At 43.4% G+C, this 23,900-nt stretch overlaps 1 protein-coding gene across 1 annotated transcript in view; it reads right to left on the bottom strand.

Annotated features, from left to right (window-relative positions):
- RNF126 (ring finger protein 126) overlaps positions 1 to 23,900 on the bottom strand; it is a 673,386-nt gene that overhangs the window by 503,887 nt on the left and 145,599 nt on the right. The window contains exon 2 of the mRNA XM_044053890.1: positions 11,248 to 11,306. Coding sequence (XP_043909825.1) covers positions 11,248 to 11,306 — 59 coding nt within the window. The remainder of the gene's footprint in view (positions 1 to 11,247; positions 11,307 to 23,900) is intronic.

Raw genomic sequence — 23,900 nt, 5'->3', positions numbered from 1 at the left:
AGTGAATAGTTTGATTAAGAGCCACACTGGAGACAACCTTTGGCATAAATGAAGGGTTTGTTCTTAAAGAAACCTTGTCTTGGTGAAAAATGATGAAAGGTTCCACTGCCATTAGTGCCTGTAGCTCAGACTCTTCGTGCTGAGGTTATTGCCAGAAGTAGAGCAGTTTTCCAGAACACATTTTAATTCTGCTGAGTTGGCCGACTCAAAAGGAGGTAAAGTTAGTTTTTCCAAAACAAAATTGAGGTCCCAAGTTGGTGCTGGTGCTCTCTAGGGCAGTCTTATGTTTTTAGCCCCTCTGAGGTACTGTTTTAGCAATGGATGAGAGAAAATAGGAGGATCTGTGTTGTAATGAGCCGAGATGGCAGAGGCGTGGATCTTAATGGATGAAAAGGATAGGCCTTTGTCCAGCATCTCAGTTAAGTATTGTAATATCTGAGGAATATTTGGAACAAGAGGGTCAAAGCTTTGAGCCTGGTTCCAGGCACAGAATCTCTTCCACTTTTCTGAATAGGATTTCCTGGTGCTAGGCCTCCTGGCCTCCAAAATGACATCCATAACAGCTTTAGAGAGAGGTGTTGTCTGCTTGACTAAGTAATCTGCCATGCAGCCAGGTTTAAGGTTTTGAGCTGGCTGTGCAGGATCTGATTGTTTTGTTGAGTCAGAAGATGCAGAATTTGAGGTAAAATCCATGGTGGGCCTTGAGCTAAGTTCTTTAAGACTGGGTACCAGTACTGGCGTGGCCAGTCTGGGGCAATCAGGATCATTTTTGGCTTTTCTTGTCTGGCTTTTAGGAGTACCTTTGAAAGGAGAGGCAGTGGTGGGAAGGCATAAACTTTTAGGCTTTTCCAGCTGAAAGAGAGAGCATCCCCTTTCCATGCTTGTGTGTGGTAAGTCCTTGTGCAGAATTTCTGTAGTTGGCAATTCATTGGGGAGGCAAAAAGATCTATGTCTGGGCTCCCCCATTTTGGTGTTATCCTGCTGAATACTTGTGGATTTAATTTCCACTCGAGAGGGATCCATGATGTTTCTGCTTAAGTCGCCTGCCAGAGTATTTTTCTTTCCTGGCAGGAATTGTGCTTCCAGATGAACTTGATAGGTTAGAGCGGTGTTCCACAAGGTCATGGCTTGCCTGCAGAGGGGATAAGAATGAGTGCCCCCTTGCTTATGTACCACATAACTGTAGTGTTGTCCGTTTTTAGTAATAGTTGTCCTGGATGCAGGAGGTCCTTGAAAGCTGTTAGGGCATTTTGTACAGCTAGCATCTCTTTTTGATTGATGTGCAGATGCATTTGGTCTGCGGCCCACTTTCCCTGAATACATTTTCCTACCATGTGTGCTCCCCAAGCGCAATCCGAAGCATCTGTTGTTAGTGTCTGCCTGGCTGTGGGTACAGTGAACAGCTGTCCCTTTTGAGGTGACATGCCTGTGCCCATCATCGAAACTCCTGTTGTAGGCAGGGAATAAGTAGTATTACTGCTTCCAAACTGTGACAGTGTTGAGTCCAAACACTTTTTAGGTACCATTGTAATTTCCTCATATGAAGTCTGGCATATGGTATTAGTAGTATGCAGGATGCCATGAACCCCAAGGCCTGCAGAATTTTTCTTGCAGGGAGCTGGGTTTTTGTTGCCATCAATTGAAAGTACTGAGTCAGTTGTCTTTGCTTGTCTGGCGTGAGATAAGCCATCTGGGCCTTTGTATTTAAGCTGGCACCCAGGAATATTATCTCTTGTGAGGGCACTAGTTTTGACTTCTTTTCGTTTATTGTGTACCCTAGGCAAATTAGTAATCTTTTTACAAATGCCAGATGCTTTAGAAGAATGTCCTTGCTCTCTGCTTGAATAAGGCAGTTGTCCAAGTATTGATATATTTGAATTCCTTTTTGCCTGCAAAATGCAATTACTGGTGCCAGGCATTTTGTGAAGACCCTGGGCGCAGTAGATAAGCCAAAGGGCAGTGCAGAGAATTGGTAATGCATTGAACCAGCTATAAATCTGAGGTATCTTCTGCAATTTTGTCTGATAGGGACATGCAGGTATGCCTCTTTGAAGTCCAAAGTAACAAGCCAAGCCTTCTTGCCCAGCATGGGAAGAAGCTGCTGAAGAGTCAACATTTTAAATTTTGGAACATCCAGGTAAGTATTTAGAGTAGAAAGGCCCAGTATGGGTCTCCAGGCTTTGCCCTTTCTGGGGACCAGGAAAAGTCTTGAGTAAAATCCTTGTCCTTGTTCCTGTTGTGGCACTTTCTGAATAGCTCTCATGTCCATGAGGGCTGTAATTTGTTTTTGTGCCTCTGCCCATTGATTTGGTGGCAGGTCTGGCATTCCTTTTAGGCTTGGTAGTGTGTGAAAGTGGAACCGGTAACCTTGAGACACAATATTCAGAACCCATTTGTCTTGGGTGATTATATGCCAATTTTGTGAAAAAAGTGCTAGTTTTCCCCTTAAGGGAACTTCCAAAAGGTAAGTGCTTGGCATTTGAAGGGGGAAGTCATTGGGACGGTTTCCTATAAGGCTGTGACTTGTCTTCCCCTCCTTTTGGGGTTGAAGCACCCCACTGTCGTGGTCTGTAAGAGCCTTGGGGCTGAGATCTGCCTCTTGGGCGTCTGTATCTGCCTCTTTGTGGTCTGTCTGACACTGGAAAGGGCCAATTTCTGCTAAATCGAGGTGGCTGTACCAGTAAGAAATCCTTCACTGTTTGCATAGATTTTGCCTTATCCTCCATTTTCTTTAATACCTCTTCTGCCCTAAAACCAAATAAAATATCCTGCTGTAAAGGAGCATCCAATAATTTTGCCTTAACATGATCAGGTAAACCTTGTTCTTTTAACCAATCATGCCTTCATATCACAGATCCTGTAACTGCTGCTCTACAAGAAGCCTCTAATGAATCAAAACCACATTGCAGAGTATGTTTTCGCACTTGTTCAGCTGCATGCAATAAATCCTACATTTCCTTATTGTCAGGATGTTCTGAACTTGTAAGCATTTTCTGTTTTAACAGAGACATTAAATATTGTTGGTATTTAAGCATGTGAAACTGACAATTTAAAGCCCTCACTGCTGTGGTGCTGTGGTAGCGTTGTCGCCTCATAGCAAGATGATGTCCCGTTCGATTCTCAGCTAAAGCGTCTTCTGTGTGGAGGCATACGTGAATGGGGTGTGCCTTCGTTGAAGGTTGTGCGTCAGGGCTGGTAACCCGGTAAGTAAAAATCCACTACCAATCATTAGCGGACCGGAGTTCCGCTGTGGCGACCCCTAACTGGGAAAAGCCGAAAGACACAAACTGCTAAAGTTGCAGAAGTGTAAACTTCCTTCCCCCATCTGTCTACTGCTCTAGAATCCCTGTCAGAGGGAACTGGATTTTTAGCTGTGGAAGCCTTTACCCCTTTGGGACCCTGGGAAATAGTTTCTGGGTCAGCAACAGGGTTTTTATAAAGAAATTTGTGAGAGTCAGGGACTCTGTAGTGCCTGTCTGGCTTGACTGGAGCAGGGGGGCAAAGAATCAGGATTTAAACTGGATTCGGAGAACACATCATCCACAATATCTAACACTGGCGGAATAGCAAGGGGCCTGTGCTGAGGCAAAAGAAAGTCTCTGAGCCTTTTTCTTGGATTCTGAGTAATCCTGGCCCTCCCAATGGAAATGCTCCCTCATGGTATGTAAAGTTTCCCCAAAAGAGTAATCCTCAGGAGGAGAGGCTGAAGGAATTGATTCTTCAGCATCAGAGTTCTCATAGGGGGGGTAAAGAGTATCCCTGATCTGAAGAGGAATCAGAAGAAATAGAAATCTGGTCAGAGGAATCATAGTCTGTATCCTGCCTAGGCCTTTTACCTGGAAGGGGATGGGAACCCCTGATCAGAGTAATTAAGTCTTCGGCCATTTTAAGCGTCTATTTTTTAGGCATGGAGGCCTGTCCAGATGAATGCTGTACTTGCTTCTTTGTTTTTAATGTAGTTTTAGACTTGGCTGTAGATTTCATGGTAAGTTGTGAAGGTCTGAAAACACCCTCAGAAGCCGATGCCTGCTCAGCGGCTCCAGACCCATCTGAGGGGCTAGTTTCTGTAGGCCCAATACCTTGAGTTTCCAAAGGCCTAGACGTCTCCACGTGGGAGTCGGAGGAGGCCTGTGGCTCTGAGGTAGCGGGTGTCAGGGGCTGCAAAAGCGCCTCACTGAGAACCGGCGACTGGCCTAGAAGAGGCTTCATTGCCAGTTTTGGGCCTCTGATGCCTGTCCTTATCCTTGTCTTTGCGTTTTTTTGTGTATTCCGGTCGCCGGTTGTTCTGACGGCATGGTATAATTGAACCTTCGGCCAAAGTAATGGCGAGCAAAGTCAAACCGACATTTAATAGTGCGTTTGTTAAATCTAGCACAAAACCGACAACTAGTGAGGTTGTGGTCTGGGCCTAGGCATGGAATACAGTAAGAATGAAAATCCTTATGAGGTATTTGCTTCCCACAAGAAATACAATTATTAACTTTTACTGACATCAGTCTGAGGCAAGAAAAAAAGTTTCCCCAACGGGGTACTTAGCTTTACTGAAGACTTCGGTTCTGAAATTCGAACTGAACATCTCAGGAGTCAGCCGACCGGTACTTGCGAACTGCTTTTGCTTCGAGCACCGCGCGGCAAGAAAGACTGAAGAAAATGACAATGGCTGCATCTTATATACCCCTGGCGCACTGACGTCAGGGAAGAAGTGACAGCAACCGACGCCGGACCAAGACTTTGGAACTCTGGCCGACTGCGGGACCGCCTAACGGCAGGATAACCCCAAGTGTAATGACTGCAGCAGTGAAACACGATGAACATCTTCGCATTTATAATTTATGATTCTTACGATGACATTTTGGGTTCCGCTGAGTTTCTGTTTGGCGCCGCTTACCAGGTTTTTCTTTTTCTTTTAATTTTTTGGGTGCGGAGTTGAGTATTATCTTTTTTTTCTCAATCCAATGGATAAGACAGTGAAAGTTTAACTGTAGGTCATGCTATAGTGAAATGAAAGAAAGCTCTGTGCAGTAGAGGACTTCATCTGCATACAGCAGGAAAGGAAAAAGAGGATGGTCAAGAGAAAACTTGTCAATGTATACAGAGAATAAAAGGGAGGGGGGCGAGAATGGAATCTTGTGGGACATCTTTAAGTAGAAGGGGAGGTGTTGGAGGTGAAGTAGTTAAATCTAACCAAAATGGCAATTTTAATGTAGCGGTGGAACCAGATGATGGCAACTGAGCTGACACCTAATTCTGTAACGTGGTCTAAAAGAATGGTATGGTTTAACATTTCAACTGCTCTGGTGAAGTCTATAAAATTAAGTCCAGAAAACATAACTTTACGCATTTCCACAATGAATGATGAAAATAGGTTTAAAGTGGGAATTGACTGTAAGAATTTTTTTTTTTTTGGGAAGAGGTTTCAGTATGGCAGTTTTTCAGATGCTGGGCATAGTGCTGTTAGAGAAGCTGATACCATATATTTTGGAAGATGCCATAATGCAGCCAATAAAGTGCTAAATCTGGGCTAGAGGATGTTTGCAGCAAAAGAACTACCAAGCTGTAGTTGTTCTAAGAGTAGTACTGCCTTTAGATAAGAGGTGTTTGAAATAGAAAGAGTGCTGGCATAATGGTTAAGGTGTTTAACTCACAGATACAAGACACAGGGTTGGATTCTTATCTTTGGGTCAATGTCTGGTTGTTGGCTAAGTATGTAGTAGTCTGCAGCCTGACTGCCTAATATCTACAGGGAGGGTTAGCAAAACGGTTAAGGTATTTACCACACAGACGCAAGGTAAATGGGGTGATTCTCAACTATTAGGAAAATTATCTAGGCTTAAAATTGCCCACAAGGTCAGCTAGTCTAGAATTTACTAAGAAACTAACAGGGATGTATGGGGGATAGTGAGGAATTGCTCTAGGGACTAGATTGGATACTGAAATGCTTAAGGAATTTTCTGCAAAGTGGGAGGTGGATATTGGATATGAAGAACAGGACAAAGTACATCATATGAGGTTATTATCCATTATCCTCCTTCCAGTATTTTTAGAGCTGTATTTTGGGGGAATTCTGATGATATAGCAGAGCTTTTTTTTGTGCCATTTGTTTTTAGCGACATTGCTGAAGGGTTCCCTGTTGTCTGATGTAGAGTAAGTTTTCCACGTGTTCCAGGATTCATCCTAGAGTTTTAAAAAGTCTTTAAGTTTAGCCAATGTTTGGGTTTAGTTTTAAATAATTTTCAGTTCAAGACAAAATAGGAATCTTGGAGTTATGATCAATAAATACATTGCTGAAGAGCTCATCTACCTGTCTGGGGTCTGTCTGTTGAGTTAAGATTAGTAATACAGACTATGGTACAGAGTAGAGACTTGAGGTTGGAGATGCTGGAATTACATTTTGAAGAAAAGGCTATTTTGGAGGAATATTTAGAAAATACAGAACACAAAAGGAAGGGGTGTGAAATGTGATGTCTAAGATAATGAGGAATAGTTATGAAAAGTTCAATTAAGAAATGTAGCAAGTATCCAAGGTTGGGTCTGGTGGTTGCTTAACTAGCTTTAATTTTAAGTCCATAAGGAACTCTAATATTCTTAGCCCTAATCATATTGACGCATCAGTGTTACAAATCACCCAGGATTAATATATTTGTTGATGTTCATGGAAGTGGTAATTGCTTGGCCTAAGTATTAGAATTTCTTCCCTTTTTACTGGGACCTTCTGTTAAAAAAGTAGTCTAGCTTTAGAGAGACCATTCATCTGAAAATTTGCTATGGTGGAATGAAAAAGCAGTTTAATATCTTGCATAATTTTCCCACTTTCTTGCAATTTTTAAAAAGTTTCAGTTTAAGCTAATCCAAAAAGGTTGCCTTTGTCTAAAGGAGGATCTAAAAGCTTAGCCTTTACATCATCTGGCAAAGACTGTATAGCAAAGCCAGAAATACCTCCTTAGAACAGATCCAGTAGCTGCTGGCCTAGAAACAGAATTGGTAGCTCAACAGCCAAATTCTGCAGAATGTCAAGCTACTTGCGTACATGAATAGATCATATTCTGATACGCATTTATATTGTCAAAGAATCAAGGATATCAGAAATGATTTTATTCAGGCTATCAAAAATAGCCAAAACATATCTAGTTGTATGGGGTCTGGTAGTCACACTATGGAAATAGAGTTGCAGGTGTGATAATGTCCTGCTTCCATTCCCAACATAAATGCTGCGTCATTTCATAAGCGTCACCAAAAGACAATTCTTCCAAAGGTGAGCCAGGAGACGGATTATCTTTGTCTTCCAATAGAAATCCTAATTCCATTCTGGGGAAAAAATCTGAAAGAAACAAACCTTGTTTGAGCATGACCATGTCAAAAACTTAACAGAAGCCAGTGAAAATTCTCCATGTTAGGGCAAATTAAAAGTGCTTCCCATATAAGCAGCCTCAGACAATATTCAAGAATGTGACTGCTGGAGAGGCATTATCATCTGCTCGGCAACTAAGATTTCCCAACAAGAGGCAAACCATGTGATGCTTAAATTAACCACCCAGTCTGCAAGGTGATATCTACTTCTTTTGGGGCTGGGTGAGCCTGAAATTAAAAGCAGTAAGAGAAGGGGTTGAAGAAGATCATAAAGGTCATCTACAGAACTGATGACTTACTTCTTGTACAAGAGGTCATACACAAGATCTCGGAAAGGCCAGCAATACGTCCCCCAAAAGGATTTCCACAGCGGAATTCCTGATCTCCTCTTTAAGAAATGATACGCTGAGCCAGTCCATTCTGTGCTGTCACATGCCTAAGTGCTAGCAGACTATATGAAAGTCCAGCGAGGAAGCCACAGACAATCGTAACTACTTCCTTCTTGATCTCAGATTTTTGGAAGAAGAAAAGCTTCACCTCTGCCTGATCCACCAAGGAGAATCACTGAAATTTGGACAGGTAAGGCAAACATACAGTGCAATGAAAAAGTATTTGCCCCCTTCCTGATTTCTTTTTTTTTTGCATGTTTGTCACACTTAAATGTTTCAGATCATCAAACAAATGTAAATATTACACAAAGATAACCCAAATAAACAAAAATGCAGTTTTTAAGCAAAGATTTTACTTAAGGGAAAAAAAACTATCCAAACCTACATGGCCCTATGTGAAAAAAGTAATTGCCCCCTAAACCTAATAACTGGTTGTGCCACCCTTAGCAGCAGCAACAACTGCAATCAAGCATTTGCGATAATTGGCAATGAGTCTTTCACATAACTGTTGAGGAATTCTGGCCCACTCTTTGCAGAATTGTTTTAATTCAGCATTACTGGAGGGTTTCAGCGCATGAACCGCCTTTTTAAGGTCATGCCACAGCATCTCAATTGGATTCAAGTATGGACTTTGACTAGGCCACTCCAAAACCTTCATTTTGTTTTTTTTTTTAAGCCATTCAGAGGTGGACTTGCTAGTGTGTCTTGGATCATTGTCTTGCTGCAGAACCCAAGTGCGCTTCAGCTTGAGGTAACGAACTGATGGCCGGACATTCTCCTCCAGGATTTTTTGGTAGAAAGCAGAATTCATGGTTCCATCAATCACAGCAAGTTGTCCAGGTCCACAAGCAGCCCCAGACCATCATAGTATCACCACCATGTTTGACTGTTGGCATGATGTTCTTTTTCTGAAATCCTGTGTTACTTTTACTCGAGATATAACGGGATGCACAATTCCCAAAAAGTTCAAATTTTGTTTAGTCAGTCTACAGAATATTTTTCCAAAAGTCTTGGGGATCAAGATGTTTTTTGGCAAAAGTGAGACGAGCCTTTATGTTCTTTTTGGTCAGCAATAGTTTTCACCTTGGAACTCTGCCATGCATGCCATTTTTGCCCAGTCTCTTTCTTATGGTAGAGTCATGAACACCGACCTCAACTGAGGCAAGTGAGGCCTGCAGTTCTTTAGATGTTGTTCTGTGTTCTTTTGTGACCTCTTGGATGAGTCATTGCCGCGCTCTTGGGGTAATTTGTGTAGGCCAGCCACTCCTGGGAAGGTTCACCACTGTTCCATGTTTTCTCCATTTGTGGATAATGCCTCTCGCTGCGGTTCGCTGGAGTCCCAAAGCTTTAGAAATGACTTTATAACCTTTTCAAGTCTAACAGATGTCAATTACTTTGTTTTTCATCTGTTCCGGGATTTTTTTTTTTTTTTTTTTCCTTTAGATTGCGGCATGATGTCTTCCTTTTTGGGATCTTTTGGCCTACTTCACTTTGTCTGACAGGTTCTGTTTAAGTGATCTCTTGGTTCAACAGGTCTTGCAGTAATCAGGCCTGCGTGTATCTAGTGAAATTCAACTCAGCTTTCCCAAAAATGTGATTAACCACAGTTACTTCATGACTTAACAAGGGGGACAATTACTTTTTCACACAGGGCAATGCAGGTTTGGATAGTTTCTTTTCCTTAAAGAATAAAATCATCACTTAAGGACTGCATTTTGTGTTTACTTGGGTTATCTTTGTCTAATATTTAAATTTGTTTGATCTAAGTGAAAAAAAAAACAGAGAAAGAAATCAGGAAGGGGCAAATACTTTTTCATTGCACTGTAGAAGAAAGGGTCAAGCTGGGCACTTGTGCTATTGGGGAAGAGAGGTGGTTGGGGGATGCTTGGCTAAGGTTCATGTGATTAATTTGTATCAACAGAACCTTGTTCTTCTCTCAATATAGATTACACTCATCTAACGTAGGGCACTCTTTTATTGGTGGGTTAACATTTGAGTTATTCATCTGTTAAATTCTGCATGATGCTTTTCTCCCAGACAGAAAGACAATGCTGGCGCGGCTCTTAGCTTATTTGTTGCTTTTAGCCATCAAACAATACAATTTTTGACTGACCCAAACAAGGATAAATGTCCAAACAGTGACAGTAACAGAAAAGAAGTGGTACGAGCAGGGGGGAGACATGCTCTTGTAAGGTCACTATACAAGACTACAATGTTAACTAAAACAGGCAGCACATCCTTAAACCACTGAAGTTTTTGAGGATAAAATGCAAAATTTAACAAATGAATAACCCAAATGTTAACCTACCAAAAACAGCCTCCTACATTAGATGAGCACAATCTACATTAAGAGAAAAACAAGGTCCTGTTAATACAAATTAATCACGTGAACCTTGGCCAAGCATCCCCCAACCACCTCTCTTCCTCAAAAGCATAAGTGCCCAGCTGGATCCTTTCTTCTAATGAGTAACCAGCCCTGTCAGACAGCAAAGCCAATGAAGGGACAAAAGCATATCATATAAAGAACCATCCTTCTGAACAATCTTCCCTCAGGTGGAAATTCAAGAGTGTCTGTGTGTGTGTGTATGTATGTGTGTGCGCGTGTCTGTGCGTGTGTGCGCGTGTCTGTGCGTGTGTGCGTGTGTCTGTGCGTGTGTGCGCATGTCTGTGCGTGTGTGCGCGTGTCTGTGCGTGTGTGCGCGTGTCTGTGCGTGTGTGTGTGTGCGCGTGTCTGTGTGTTACAATGTGCCAATACTTGTGCGTTCTCCAGCAGGAATTTGGGTTGCCTTTCCTTAAGGAAGAAGAACTGTCAGCATATACACCCAGACACGTCTGTCACTGCTAGTTCACCAAGAAACTCGATCTAATTCTAGTCCACCAGCATGCAAAAGACACAAAAAAGTCACAAGAATTAAAAGCTGTAAAGAGGCAATGCTCTTTAAGCAATCCTAAACTGTTCTGCTTACGGTTAGTTCGGACATACCCGATCACAAGAATTCACCATGCAAAAGGGACAGCTTGTTCAAAAGAAATATAGTGACAGTACTCTATTTTTTAATATATGAGGCAATCAGCAATGGGATAAAAAAAAAAAAAAAAAAATAGGCAGCATGTCATTTTCTTCACACACAGCCATATGAATAATCATCCTTGTAACTGTGAGCAGGTTAAAAAAATCCATTAAAACTAAGTCAGCTGCCCCACAAACCTCAATGAACCATGCCTAGATTCATGGATCAATGACCAACTAGGCATAGTATTAATATCTTAGGTTCGTCTTTAACGGTAAAGGCAAGAGAATACTACAAAAATTCTCAACTTCCTTCTGTCAGAGGAATGACAAACATATACTGCACATTTCCAATGGCCAAGTGATGTTAGTGTTTGTCAAGTGATACAGAGTATATGGCTATTACTTTTTACTATAAAGACAAAATCTACTAAAGTCTCCTATTTATCTAACAGTGGTTACAGGTGCGTTTTATACATAGAGTGAGTCTAATTTTGTTACCTTGTTTCATCTGCCAGTTCTTCAATGAAACCAGAGTCACACTGGGGACAGATGTAATCCTGGAGGGAGAAAACAGAGATTTTTAAAATGACCTCACCCCGACATTTTAAAATCTAATAAAAAGATTAGGCCACCATATATTTATGTTCTGCTAAAGTAGTGTACTACAGATTCTGAACATGAAAATTAAGCTACTTATCTACATCATCTCAAAGCATGGTATTAGCTTCCCATTTAAAAAAATGGTGTTAAGAAGCTCCCCTTAGTGCTTTATCACAAACACTAACATAATCCAGAGTAGCTGATATGTACACAAAAATACACTTATTCAAACAAAAAATTCACAGCCACATCTTTTCATTGTTATGTAGGGAAGGCAAAGTACAATGCTTAGGAATACAGCAACAATGCAGAAACAGTACAGTTGTGTACACTTACCATAAATGTAGATGTTCGTTTGTATTCACTGTTGCAGTCATTACATTTGGGTAATCCTGCTGGCAGGTTGCCCTCAGTCGGCCTGAATTCCAAAGTCTTGGGTCCTGTGTCGGCTGCTGTCACCTCTTCCCTGACGTCAGGTCGTCAGGTGTATAAAAGAAGCAGCCAACGCCATTTTCTTCAGTTTTTCTTGCCCCAGATGTTAGGTGCCCCCCTAAAAGGGTAGCCCAAATTTATATCTATATAAAAATGCATACACCAATATAAACTTTACCTTCATCTACAAGCAAATACACCACACAGGTTGTATAAGTCAGAGAAGGAAAGAAAAGTTCCAGCAGAAAAAAGGGTGATGGCGGGTGGGTAACCTGGACTGCAACAGTGAATACACTCGAACATTTACATTTATGGTAAGTGTACACAACTGTACTATGTTCTTCGTGTTTCACTGTTGCAGTCATTACATTTGGGTAGAGTCCCAAAGCTATGGTTGGGAGGCTGGAGCTAAACAGCATTAGGAGCGGCTATGAGGCCCTGCAGAACTGCAGTGGCAAAGCCTGCCCTGGATTTAGAGTAGAGTGGCAGATGATAGTGATTTGTAAAGGTGTGCAATGAACTCCAAGTAGCAGCCTCTAATATGTCTTTGGTTGGTACTCCCCTGAGAAAGGCAGCTGAAGCGCCTGCAGCTCTGATGAATGTGGCCTAATGCCCTTAGGCACTGGCTTGCCATGATGTAAATAGCAGAAACGAATGCAGTTGCCTATCCACTTTGAAACGGTCTGTTTTGATATAGCCTTTTCTTGTGATGCTGTAGCATATGCCACGAGTAAATTCTCTGTCTTGCAGAAAAAGTACAGTTTTGTACCCATCATAAATGTAGATGTTCGAGTGCTAATACAGCTGCAGTCATAACAGATGGGTTCTCCTGCCGTCAGGTGGGTCCTCGGTCGGCCGAATTCCAAAGTCTAGGACCGGCGTCGGTTGTCGTCGCTTCCTCCCTGACGTTAGTGCGACAGGAGTATAAAAGAACCAGCCGACGCCATTTTCTTCAGTTTTTCTTGCCCCAGATGTCAGGTGCCCCCAGAAGGAGGGCAATACATAAAATTATGTAGTAATGCAATGCAATATAATCAAAAAACAGTAGTTGCAAGCAAATACACCATAAAAGAATACCCCTAGAGGGGAAGGAGGGAGGGAAACCTGGACTGCAGCTGTATTAGCACTCGAACATCTACATTTATGGTAGGTACAAAACTGTACTATGTTCATCGTGCATACAGCTGCAGTCATAACAGATGGGTAGAATCCCAAAGCTAAGAAAGGGGTGGTAGGCACTAGGTGGAACTAGGAGGAGCCAAAATGCCCTGCAAGACTGCAGTGGCAAAGCCTGCTCTAGATTTGGAGTATAATGGTAGGTTGTAGTGTTTGGAGAAGGTATGCACAGAACTCCAAGTGGCTGCTTCCAAAATATCCTTGGTAGGAACTCCTCTGAGGAAGGCTGCAGAGGTGGCTGTGGCCCTGGTGGAATGAGTTCTAATGCCTGTAGGTACAGATTTGCCATGAAAGGAATAGCAAAAGCATATGCAGTGGGCTATCCATTTTGAGATTGTCTGTTTGGAAATTGGCTTTCCTTGAGCTCCTACTGCATAGGCCACAAAGAGCTGTTCTGATTTTCTGAAAGGTTTTGTTCTGTCCAAATAATAACACAGTTGCCTGTGGATGTCCAAGGAATGTAGGAATCTCTCCCCTTTGTTTTGAGGATTGGGATAAAAAGTAGGTAAATGTATGGCCTGATTTAAAGCTACCCTGGACACCACTTTAGGCATAAAGGACGGGTTGGTTCGTAAGGAAACTCTGTCCTGATGGAAGATGATAAAAGGCTGGACAGCCATGAGAGCCTGCAGTTCTGAAACTCTACGAGCTGAAGTGATAGCCATAAGGAAAGCTGTTTTCCAGGACAAATATTGCAAATCTGATGAGGCAGCTGGCTCAAAAGGAGGCAAAGCCAGTTTTTCCAGAATGAAATTAAGATCCCAAGCAGGTATTGGTTGTTTCCTTGGAGGTCTTAAATTCTTAGCCCCTCTGAGGAACTGTCTTAAAAGAGGGTGAGAGAATAAAGGAGGATCAGTGTTGTATTCCGCAAAAATGGCTGAGGCATGGATTTTGATGGAGGAGAACGAAAGTCCACTGCTTAGTAGTTCAGCCAAATATTGTAGTATTTGAGGTAAATTCAGTTTTCCAGGGTTCTGGCCCTTTTTCTCATTCCAGACACAAAAACGTTTCCATTTTGCGGAGTAAGCTTTTCTAGTTGATGGCCTTCTGGCCTCCAAAATGACATCCTGCACCTCCTTGGGGAGTAGGGCCTGCTGTGATGCTAAGGAATCTTCCATGCGGCTAGATTGAGTGTTTTTAGCTGACTGTGAAGAGTTTTGAAGCTGTGCTGAGTCAGAAGAAGGGGCATTAGAGGCAGGGTCCATGGAGGGGAATGCGTCAGGCTCCTCAGGAGTGGGTACCAGTGTTGCCTTGGCCAGTCCGGAGCAATGAGGATCATCTTTGGTCTGTCTGCTCTGGTCTTCAATAGGACTTTAGACAGCAGAGGAAGAGGCGGGAAGGCATAAACTGTCATTGATGTCCAACTGAAAGAGAGAGCGTCCACTCTCCAGGCCTTTGGATGGAAGATCCTAGAGCAGAATTTTGTCAATTGATGATTTTTGTGGGAGGCAAAGAGATCTATGTCTGGCCTTCCCCATTCTTGGATTATTTCTGTAAAAACTTTTGGATGCAACTTCCATTCGTGTGGATCTGTCATATTCCTGCTTAGGTTGTCTGCCAGCGTGTTTTCCTTGCCTGCCAAGTACTGTGCTTGTAGTTCCATTTGTAAGTCCATGGCCATGTTCCAAAGTGACATGGCCAGTCTGCATAGGAGATAAGAATGTGTTCCTCCCTGCTTGTTTATGTACCACATAACTGTGGTGTTGTCCGTTCTTATCAATAGTTGACCTGGTTGTAGAAGGTCCTTGAAAGCTATAACAGCATTTATTACTGATAGCATTTCTTTTTGATTGATGTGAAGGTGCTTTTCTTTTTGGGACCATTTGCCCTGAATGCACCGGTCTGTCATGTGCGCCCCCCAGGCGTAGTCCGAGGCGTCTGTTGTGATGACTTGATTTGCTTGAGGCTTGCTGAATGAAAGACCTGTGTTTGTTTGACATGCTTGAGCCCACCACAGAAATTCCTTTTGCAGACACGGAATTAGTGGTATTATTGTTTCCAAACTGTGGCTGTGTTGAGACCATATGTTTTTTAGGTACCATTGTAGTTTTCTCATATGCAGCTTTGCACATGGGATTAGTAAGATGCAAGATGCCATGAATCCCAGACCCTGCAAGATTTTCCTTGCAGTCAGCCTGGTGCAATTTGCCAGTGTTCTGAAATATTGAATTAGTTGCCCCTGCTTCTCTGGCGTGAGGTAGGCCATCTGGGTGTTTGTGTCCAAACTGGCACCCAGGAAAGTTATATTCTGAGAGGGTATTAGCCTTGATTTTTCTTTGTTGACTGTGTATCCCAGAGAGTTTAATAACATTATTACATAAGCCAGATGTTTCAGAATAATGTGCTTGCTGTCCGCTTGGATCAGGCAGTCGTCCAAATAAGGGTATATTTGTATCCCTTGAAGTCTGCAGTAGGCAATTACTGATGCCAGGCATTTCGTGAATACTCTGGGCGCAGTACATAAGCCAAAGGGCAATGCAGAGAATTGATAATGGGTTGAACCTGCAAGAAATCTGAGGTATCTTCTGCAATTTTGTCTGATTGGGACATGCAGGTATGCCTCCTTGAGGTCCAATGTTACCAGCCAAGACTCCTTGCCCAGCATGGGAAGAAGTTGCTGTAGAGTGAGCATCTTAAATTTTGTGCAGTAGAAATGTGTTTAGGATGGAAAGATCCAAAATAGGTCACCAATCTTTTCCTTCCTTGGCACCAGAAATAGCCTGGAATAAAAACCTTGACCTTGTTCGTGTGTAGGTACCTCTTGAATAGCTTTCATGTTTATAAGATCTGAAACTTGCTTTTGTGCCTCTGCCCTTTGATTGTGTGGCAGTTTTGGCATGCCTCTCATTTTTGGAAGGGTATGAAAATGGAATTTGTAGCCTCTGTTTATAATGTCCAGGATCCATTTGTCCTTTGTGACAACATGCCAATTTTTTGAGAATAGTGCCAGCTTTCCTCCTGAGGGGGCTGCCATTTGAGACCTGGTTGGCCTGCAAAGGGGAAAGTCATTGGGTTTGCTTTCTGAAAGATTGTGAGTTGTCCTCACCACCACTTTGTGTAGGAGCTTGCCATTCTCTGCCTCTGTACGATCCTTGTGATTGTCGTCTGCCCCTCGGGCGCCTGTATCTGCCTCTTTGGGGTCTGTCTGTGGCAGGAAAGGACCAGTTTTTGGAAGGCCAATTTCTACTAAAACGTGGGGGTTGAACCTGCAGAAATTCTTTCACAGTTTGCATTGATTTAGCTTTTTCCTCCATTTTCCATAATACTTCCTCAGCATTTGCCCCAAATAGTACAGCCTTTTGAAGAGGGGCGTCTAGTAATTTAGCTTTGACATGATCAGGCAAGGCTTGTTTCTTGAGCCAGGCATGCCTACGTATGACTGAGCCTGTAACAGCAGCTCTACATGAGGCCTCTAGAGCATCAAAACCACATTGTAAGGTATGTTTACCCACTTGTTCTGCACTATGCATCAAATCCTGCAACTCCAAGTCTGGTTGTTCAGGTTGTGACATTTTACTTTTCAATTGAGATAACAGAAACTGTTGGTATTTTAGCATATGAAACTGACAGTTTAAGGCCCTCATGGTTAAGGTAGCGAGGTATATACCTTTTTCCCCACCTTTCTAAGGATCTGGAATCTCTCGGAAGGCAATGGATTTTTGGCAATGGAAGCCTTAACTCCCTTGGGCCCCTGTGAGATGGTTTCTAGGTCAGCAGCATGGCTTTTGTAAAGAAATTGGTGCGAGTCAGGAACCCTGTAGTACCTCTCAGGCTTAACTGGAGCTGGAGGTAGAGAGTCCAGGTTAAGGCAGGCCTCCGAGTAAACATCATCTAGGATGTCCAAGACAGGAGGTATAGCCAGAGGCCTGTGCTGGGGTAACAAAAGAAATTCCCTGAGCCTTTTCTTGGAATCTGAATAATCCTGGCCTTCCCAGTGGAAGTGTTCCCTTAAGGTATGCAAAGTTTCCCCAAATGAGTAATCCTCAGGGGGGGGGACACAGAAGGAATAGACTCCTCTGCATCAGAGTCTTCAAAAGGGGAGTAAGACTGTTCCTGATCATCAGAGTGTTCTGAAATAATGGAGCCCTGATCAGAGGAGGGGGAATCTTCCTCCACTTTGGGCCTTTTGTCCGGAGGTGGCTGAGAACCTCTGATTAGAGTAATTAAATCCTCAGCCATTTTAAGCATCTGTTTCTTAGGCATGGGGCCTGGAGATGGGCCCTGTGTAGCTGGTCTCTTAGGGTGTATGGTTGCTTTAGACTTGGTGAAAGCCTTGATGGAGAAAGAAGAGGAAGGTCTGAAGACACCTTGAGTGGAGGTGGACCTGTCCACATTCTGTGTTTCAACGCCAAGAGTGACTTCGGTATCTGTAGTCGGGGTGTGGGCCGAGGAGCCTGCGACCTCGGGTACAGGAGACACCGCCCAAGATGCGTCGTCGGTAATCAGAGGCTGCGTAGGCACCTCACTGAGAACCGGACCACGTGTAGTCGGCTTTGGCGTGGTGTCGGTAGAGGCCGCGGACCTCGAGTGTCGGTCCTTGTCTTTGCGCTTTTTAGACAAAACTGGAGTCGGAGTATCCGACGACATGGCATAGTTAAATGCTTTCCCAAAAAAATGCTGGGCGAACTCCACCCGACGCTTAATAGTGCGTTTGTTGAATGTAGCACAAAAGTGACAGACCGAGACATCGTGGTCTGGGCCTAAACAAGGTATACAGAGGGAATGGAAATCCTTATGCGGTATTTGCTTCCCACAAGAAATACAATTATTAACTTTGTCTGATATCGGTCTAAGGCAAAAAAAGTTTCCCCAATGGGGTACTTAGCTTTTAAGAAGACTTCGGTTTCCAAAATTTTTCGTAATCTCAGGAGCTGGCCGACCGGCACTTGCGAACTGCTTCTGCTTTGGGCACCGCGCGGCAAGAAAGACTGAAGAAAATGGCGTCGGCTGGTTCTTTTATACCCCTGTTGCACTGATGTCAGGGAGGAAGCGACAACAACTGACGCCGGACCTAGACTTTGGAATTCAGCCGACCGAGGACCTGCCAGACGGCAGGAGAACCCATCTGTTATGACTGCAGCTGTATGCACGATGAACATCTTTGGTTCTGTCCAAGTAGAATCTAAGTTGTCTGTGCATGTCCAAAGAATGCAGAATTCTCTCCCCATTGTTCTGTGGGGATTTGGATAAAAAGTTGGCAGATGAATAGTTTGGTTAAGAGCCACACGGGACACCACCTTAGGCATAAATGTTGTGTTTGTCCTCAGAGACCCTGTCTGGATAAAACATGATAAAAGGTTCCACAGCCATAAGTGCCTGTAGCTCTGAAACCCGTCTTGGAGAAGTTATTGCTAGGAGCAGAGCCGTTTTTCAAGATAAAAACTTTATATCAGCAGTAGCAGCTGGCTCGAGGCAGGGTGAGTTTTTTCAAGACATAGTTGAGGTCCCATGCAGGCATTGGTGATCTCCTTGGAGGCCTTAAGTTTTTGGCTCCTCCGAGGTACTGCTTTAATAAAGGATGAGAAAAGATTGGTGGCTCTGTATTGTAATGAGCCGAAATGGCAGAGGAATGAATTTTAATTGATGAAAAAGATAAGCCTTTGTCCAGCATGTCAGTTAAGTATTGCAAAATCTGAGGAATATTTGGAACAGCTGTATCAGTTCCTTGTGCCTGGTTCCAAGCACAGAATCGCTTCCATTTTCCAGCATAATATTTTCTAGTACTAGGCCTTCTGGCATCCAAAATGACATCCATCACAGCTTTACTGAGAGGTGTGTTTTGTACGACTACATTATCCGCCATGCTGCCAGGTTTAAAGTACTGCGTTGGCTGTGTAGGATCTGATTGTTTTGCTGGGACAGTAGATGAGGTATGTGAGGTAAGGTCCAAGCTGGGCATTGAGTCAAGTTCCTTAGGATTGGATACCAGTACTGGCGGGGCCAGTCTGGGGCAATCAGTATCATCTTTGGCTTCTCCTGTCTGACCTTTAGGAGTACCTTGGGGAGGAGAGGCAGTGGAGGAAAGGCATATACTGATAGGGCATCCACTTTCAATGCTTGTTTGTTTTAAGTCCTTGTGCAGAATCTTTTTAGTTGGCAGTTGTGAGGGGAGGCAAACAGATCTATGTACGGGCATCCCCATTCCCTTGTTATCATGCTGAAGACTTGTGGATCCAGCTGCCACTCGTGGGGATCCATGAGGTTTCTGCTTAGTTCATCTGCCAGAGTTTTCCTTTCCTGGCAGGAATTGTGCCTGCAGATGTACTTGGTAAGTCAATGCTGTGTCCCACAAAGTCATGGTTACTCTGCAAAGGGGGTAAGAATGTGTGGCCCCCTGCTTGTTTATATACCACATCACTGTGGTGTTGTCCGTCTTTATCAGTAGTTGTCCCGGATGAAGTAGGTCCTTGAAGGCTCTCAGGGCATTTTGAACAGCTAGCATCTCTTTTTGATTGATATGTAGATGCATTTGGTTTGAAGACCATGTGCCCTGAATGCATCTTCCTGCCATGTGGGCCCCCCAGGCATAATCTGAAGCATCCGTTGTTAGTGTCTGCCTGGCTGGGGGTAATGTGAATGGCTGTCCCTTGTTCTGGTGACAAGCCTTCACCCACCATTGAAACTCCTGTTGCAGGCACAGAATGAGAGTAATCATTGTTTCCAGGCTGTGGCAATGTGGAGTCCAAACAATTTTTAGGTACCATTGAAGTTTCCTCATATGCAGTCTTGCATATGGAATTAGGATGCCATGAAGCCCAAAGCCTGCAGAATTTTTCTTGCAGATAACTGGGCTTTTGTTGCCAACATTTTGAAATACGTAGTCAGTTGCCTTTGTTTGTCTGGCGTGAGACAAGCCATCTGGGCAGTTGTATTTAAGCTTGCACCCAGGAATATTATCTCTTAAGAGGGTACTAGTTTTGATTTCTTTTCGTTGTCTGTGTACCCTAGGCATGTTAGAAGTCTTTCCACAAACGCCAGATGCTGTAGAAGAATGTCCTTGTTCTCTGCATGAATTAGACAGTCGTCCAAATAAGGATATATTTGTATTCCTCTTTGTCTGCAGAATGCAATTACTGGTGTCAGGCACTTTGCAAAGACCCTGGGCGCAGTAGATAAGCCAAAGGGCAGTGCAGAGAATTAATAATGCATTGAGCCAGCCTTGAATCTGAGGTATCTTCTGCATGATTGTCTGATTGGGATATGCAGGTATGCCTCTTTTAGGTCTAAGGTCACAAGCCAAGAATTCTTGCCCAACATGGGCAGAAGCTGCTGCAAAGTTAACATTTTGAATTTTGGTATATCCAGGAATGTATTCAAAATAGATAGGTCCAGTACTGGTCTCCAGACCTTGTCCTTTCTGGATACCAAGAACAGTCTTGAGTAAAATCCTTGTCCCTGCTCTTGCTGTGGTACTTGTTGAATGGCCCCCATGTCCATGAGGGATGAGACTTGTTTTTGCGCCTCTGCCCATTGACTTTTTGGGAGATCTGACCAGCCGTTTTCCTTTGGCAGGGTATGGAAATGGAACTTGTAGCCTTGTGACATTATTTAGAACCCACCTGTCCTGGGTTATAATGTGCCAATTTTGAGAAAAAAGTGCTAATTTTCCCCCTAAGGGTGCTGCCAGGACATAAGTGCTTGGTGCCGGCAGGGGGAAGTCATTGGGACTGTTTCCTGTACGGCTGTGATTTGTCTTCTCCAACTTTGGCGGTAGAAGCACCCCATTGCTTTGACCTGTATGAACCTTGCGCCTGGGATCTGCCACTAGGGCGCCTGGATCTGCACCTATGAGGTCTGTCTGACACAGGAAAGGACCAATTCTTTGTAGGTCAGTGTCTACTAAACCTAGGTGGCTGTACTTGTAAAAAATCTTTGACAGTTTGCATAGATTTAGCTTTGTCCTCCATTTTCTTTAACACCTCTTCTGCCTTAACACCAAACAAAGTATCGTGCTGTAAAGGTGCAACTAATAATTTAACATGATCAAGCAGATTTTGTTCCTTTAACCAAGCATGCCTCCTAATTACAGAACCCGGAACTGCGGCCCTGCAGGAGGCCTCCAAAGAATCAAAACCACATTGCAAAGTATGCTTTCCAACTTGTTCAGCTGCATGCAATAAATCCCGCATTACCTTGTTTTCTGCACAGTCATTTAACAACATTTTCTGTTTTAGCAATGCCATGACATGTTGCTGATATATGAGCATATGAAACTGACAGTTTAAGGCCCTTATAGCCAAGGTAGCAGATGTGTAAACCTTTTTCCCTCATCTATCCAGTGCCTTAGAATCCCTGTCAGAGTGGGTAGGGTTTTTTGCAGCGAAAGCCTTAAAGTACAGTTTTGTACCTACCATAAATGTAGATGTTCGAAGATCCACATTGCTGCAGTCCTTACTTATGGGTAGTCCGCTGTCCTCGGTCGGCCCGAATACCAAAGTATTAGGCTGACGTCGGTCATGGGCGCACAGCCCTGACATCAGAGCGTCAGGGTATAAAAGCGCATGACCGACGTCATATCCTCAGTCTTTTCTTGCCCCAGATGTCAGAAGGCCCTAAAAGAAAGGCCACAGCCAAAAAAACAGAGTACCTTCCCAAAAGATATGCCCAACTACAGCCATCACCCAAACCATATAACCATGCTAAGCTACAGAGGGGAAGGAGGGAGGGAAAATTGGACTGCAGCAATGTGGATCTTCGAACATCTACATTTATGGTAGGTACAAAACTGTACTATGTTCTTCATCTCACATTGCTGCAGTCCTTACTTATGGGTAGAATCCCAAAGCAACGGGAAAGGGAGGTTGGAAAAATCATAAAGCATTAGGGGCTGCTAAAATGCCCTGTAAAATTGCAGTGGCAAATCCAGCCCTAGACTTAGAATAAAGAGGAAGGTGGTAATGTTTAGAAAAAGTATGTACTGAACTCCAAGTGGCTGCTTCCAAAATATCCTTTGTAGCTACCTACCTTAGAAAGGCAGTAGAAGTTGCAGTAGCTCTAGTGGAATGAGATCTGATCCCAGTCGGAATCTCCTTACCATGATGGGAATAACAAAAGAAATATAAAACCCAATCCATTTAGAAATAGTTTGTTTCGAAACAGGTTTACCCTGTGAACCCAAAGCAAAAGAAACAAACAACTGCTGAGACTGTCTGAACTCCTTGGTTCTGCTCAAATAATAACGCAACTGCCTGTGAATATCCAAAGTATGCAAAATCTTCTCCCCTTTATTTTGAGGATTTGCATAAAAAGTAGGCAAATGAATAGTTTGGTTTAAGGCCACACTAGAAACCACTTTAGGCATAAAGGAAGGATTAGTACGCAAAGATACCCTATCCTTATGAAAAATCAAGAAAGGCTCCACTGCCATAAGGGCCTGTAATTCAGAAACCCTTCTTGCAGAAGTAATGGCCAACAAAAAAGCAGTTTTCCATGACAAATACTTTAACTCGGCCGTAGCTGCAGGCTCAAAAGGTTGTAGAGTAAGCTTTTCCAACACAAAATTGAGATCCCAACACAAAATTGAGATCCCAAGCAGGAGTAGGAGCTCTACGTGGGGGTCTTATGTTCTTTGCCCCTCTGAGAAACTGCTTAAACAAAGGATGAGAGAATAAAGGAGGGTCATCGTCATAATTAGCCGAAATGGCTGCAGCATGAACCTTTATGGAGGAGAAGGACAAACCTTTATCTAATAACTCAGTAAGATATTGTAAGGAAGCACTCAAATTAGGCTTGGAAACATCAAAGTCCTTCCCTTTGCTCCAAATAAAAAATCTCCTCCATTTATCAGCATAAACTTTCCTTGTACTAGGCCTCCTGGCCTCCAAAATAACATTCAAAACTTGTTGTGGAACCTGAGAACCTCCAGAATCTAAAACAGAATATGCCAGGCTGTTAGATGCAGAGACTGAATTCTGACATTGAGAAAGTGATTGCCTTCCTGAGACAAAGGTGTGGAATCAAAGGCAGAGGCCATGGAGGCTCTCGGACCAAACTCCTCAGTAGTGGGTACCAGTGTTGTCGAGGCCAATCCGGTGCTATCAGGATCATGGATGGCTTGTCTTGTCTGGCCTTCAAGAGAACCTTGGGCAGAAGAGGTAGAGGTGGAAAGGCATATACATGAAGATTGTTCCAACTGAATGACAGAGCGTCCACCTTCCAAGCTGTGGGATGAAACCTTGCTGTGCAAAACTTTGGCAACTGGTAATTTAGTGGGGAAGCGAACAGATCTATGTCTGGAGTTCCCCATGACACTGTCAACTTTTGAAATACCCGAGGATCCAATTTCCACTCGTGAGGATCCACTATTTGTCTGCTCAATACATCTGCTAAGGAGTTCTGTGCTCCTGGTAGAAATCTTGCCTGAAGATTGAGGTTGTAACTGAGAGCGGTTTCCCACAAAATCATCGCTTGTCTGCAAAGAGGTGAATGAGTTCCCTCTTGCTTGTTGATGTACCACATGACAGTTGTGTTGTCTGTTAGAATCAACACCTGCCCTGGGTGAAGTAAATCCTTGAAAGCCATTAATGCAAATTGTACTGCTAACATCTCCTTCAAGTTGATATGCAAATGTTGAAGTCTGGCAGGCCACGTGTCTTGCACCCATTTCCCATTGAGGTGTGCTCCCCAAGCCTTGTCCGAGGCATCCGTCGTTAGAATCTGACTCGCCTCTGGTCGGGTCACAGAGAGTCCCTTGTTTAGGTGACATTCCTGAGCCCACCACAAAAATTCCTTCTGAATGCAAGGTATTATTTGAATGACAGTGTCTAGATCCTGGCAGTGTTGTGTCCATAGATTTTTGAGATACCATTGAAGCTTCCTCATATGCAATTTGGCATTGGGAAGCACCAGAATACAAGATGCCATGAACCCCAAGGCTTGAAGGACTGTCCTTGCAGTCAGCCTGGACTGTAGAGACATTTGATGGAAATAAAGTGAAAGACACT

Source organism: Protopterus annectens, chromosome 13.part0, assembly GCF_019279795.1.
Source record: "Protopterus annectens isolate FY-2018-M chromosome 13.part0, PAN1.0, whole genome shotgun sequence".
NCBI lineage: Eukaryota > Metazoa > Chordata > Ceratodontiformes > Protopteridae > Protopterus > Protopterus annectens.
Note: the sequence above shows the minus strand (reverse complement) of the source record. Positions and strands in the feature narration are given on the sequence as shown.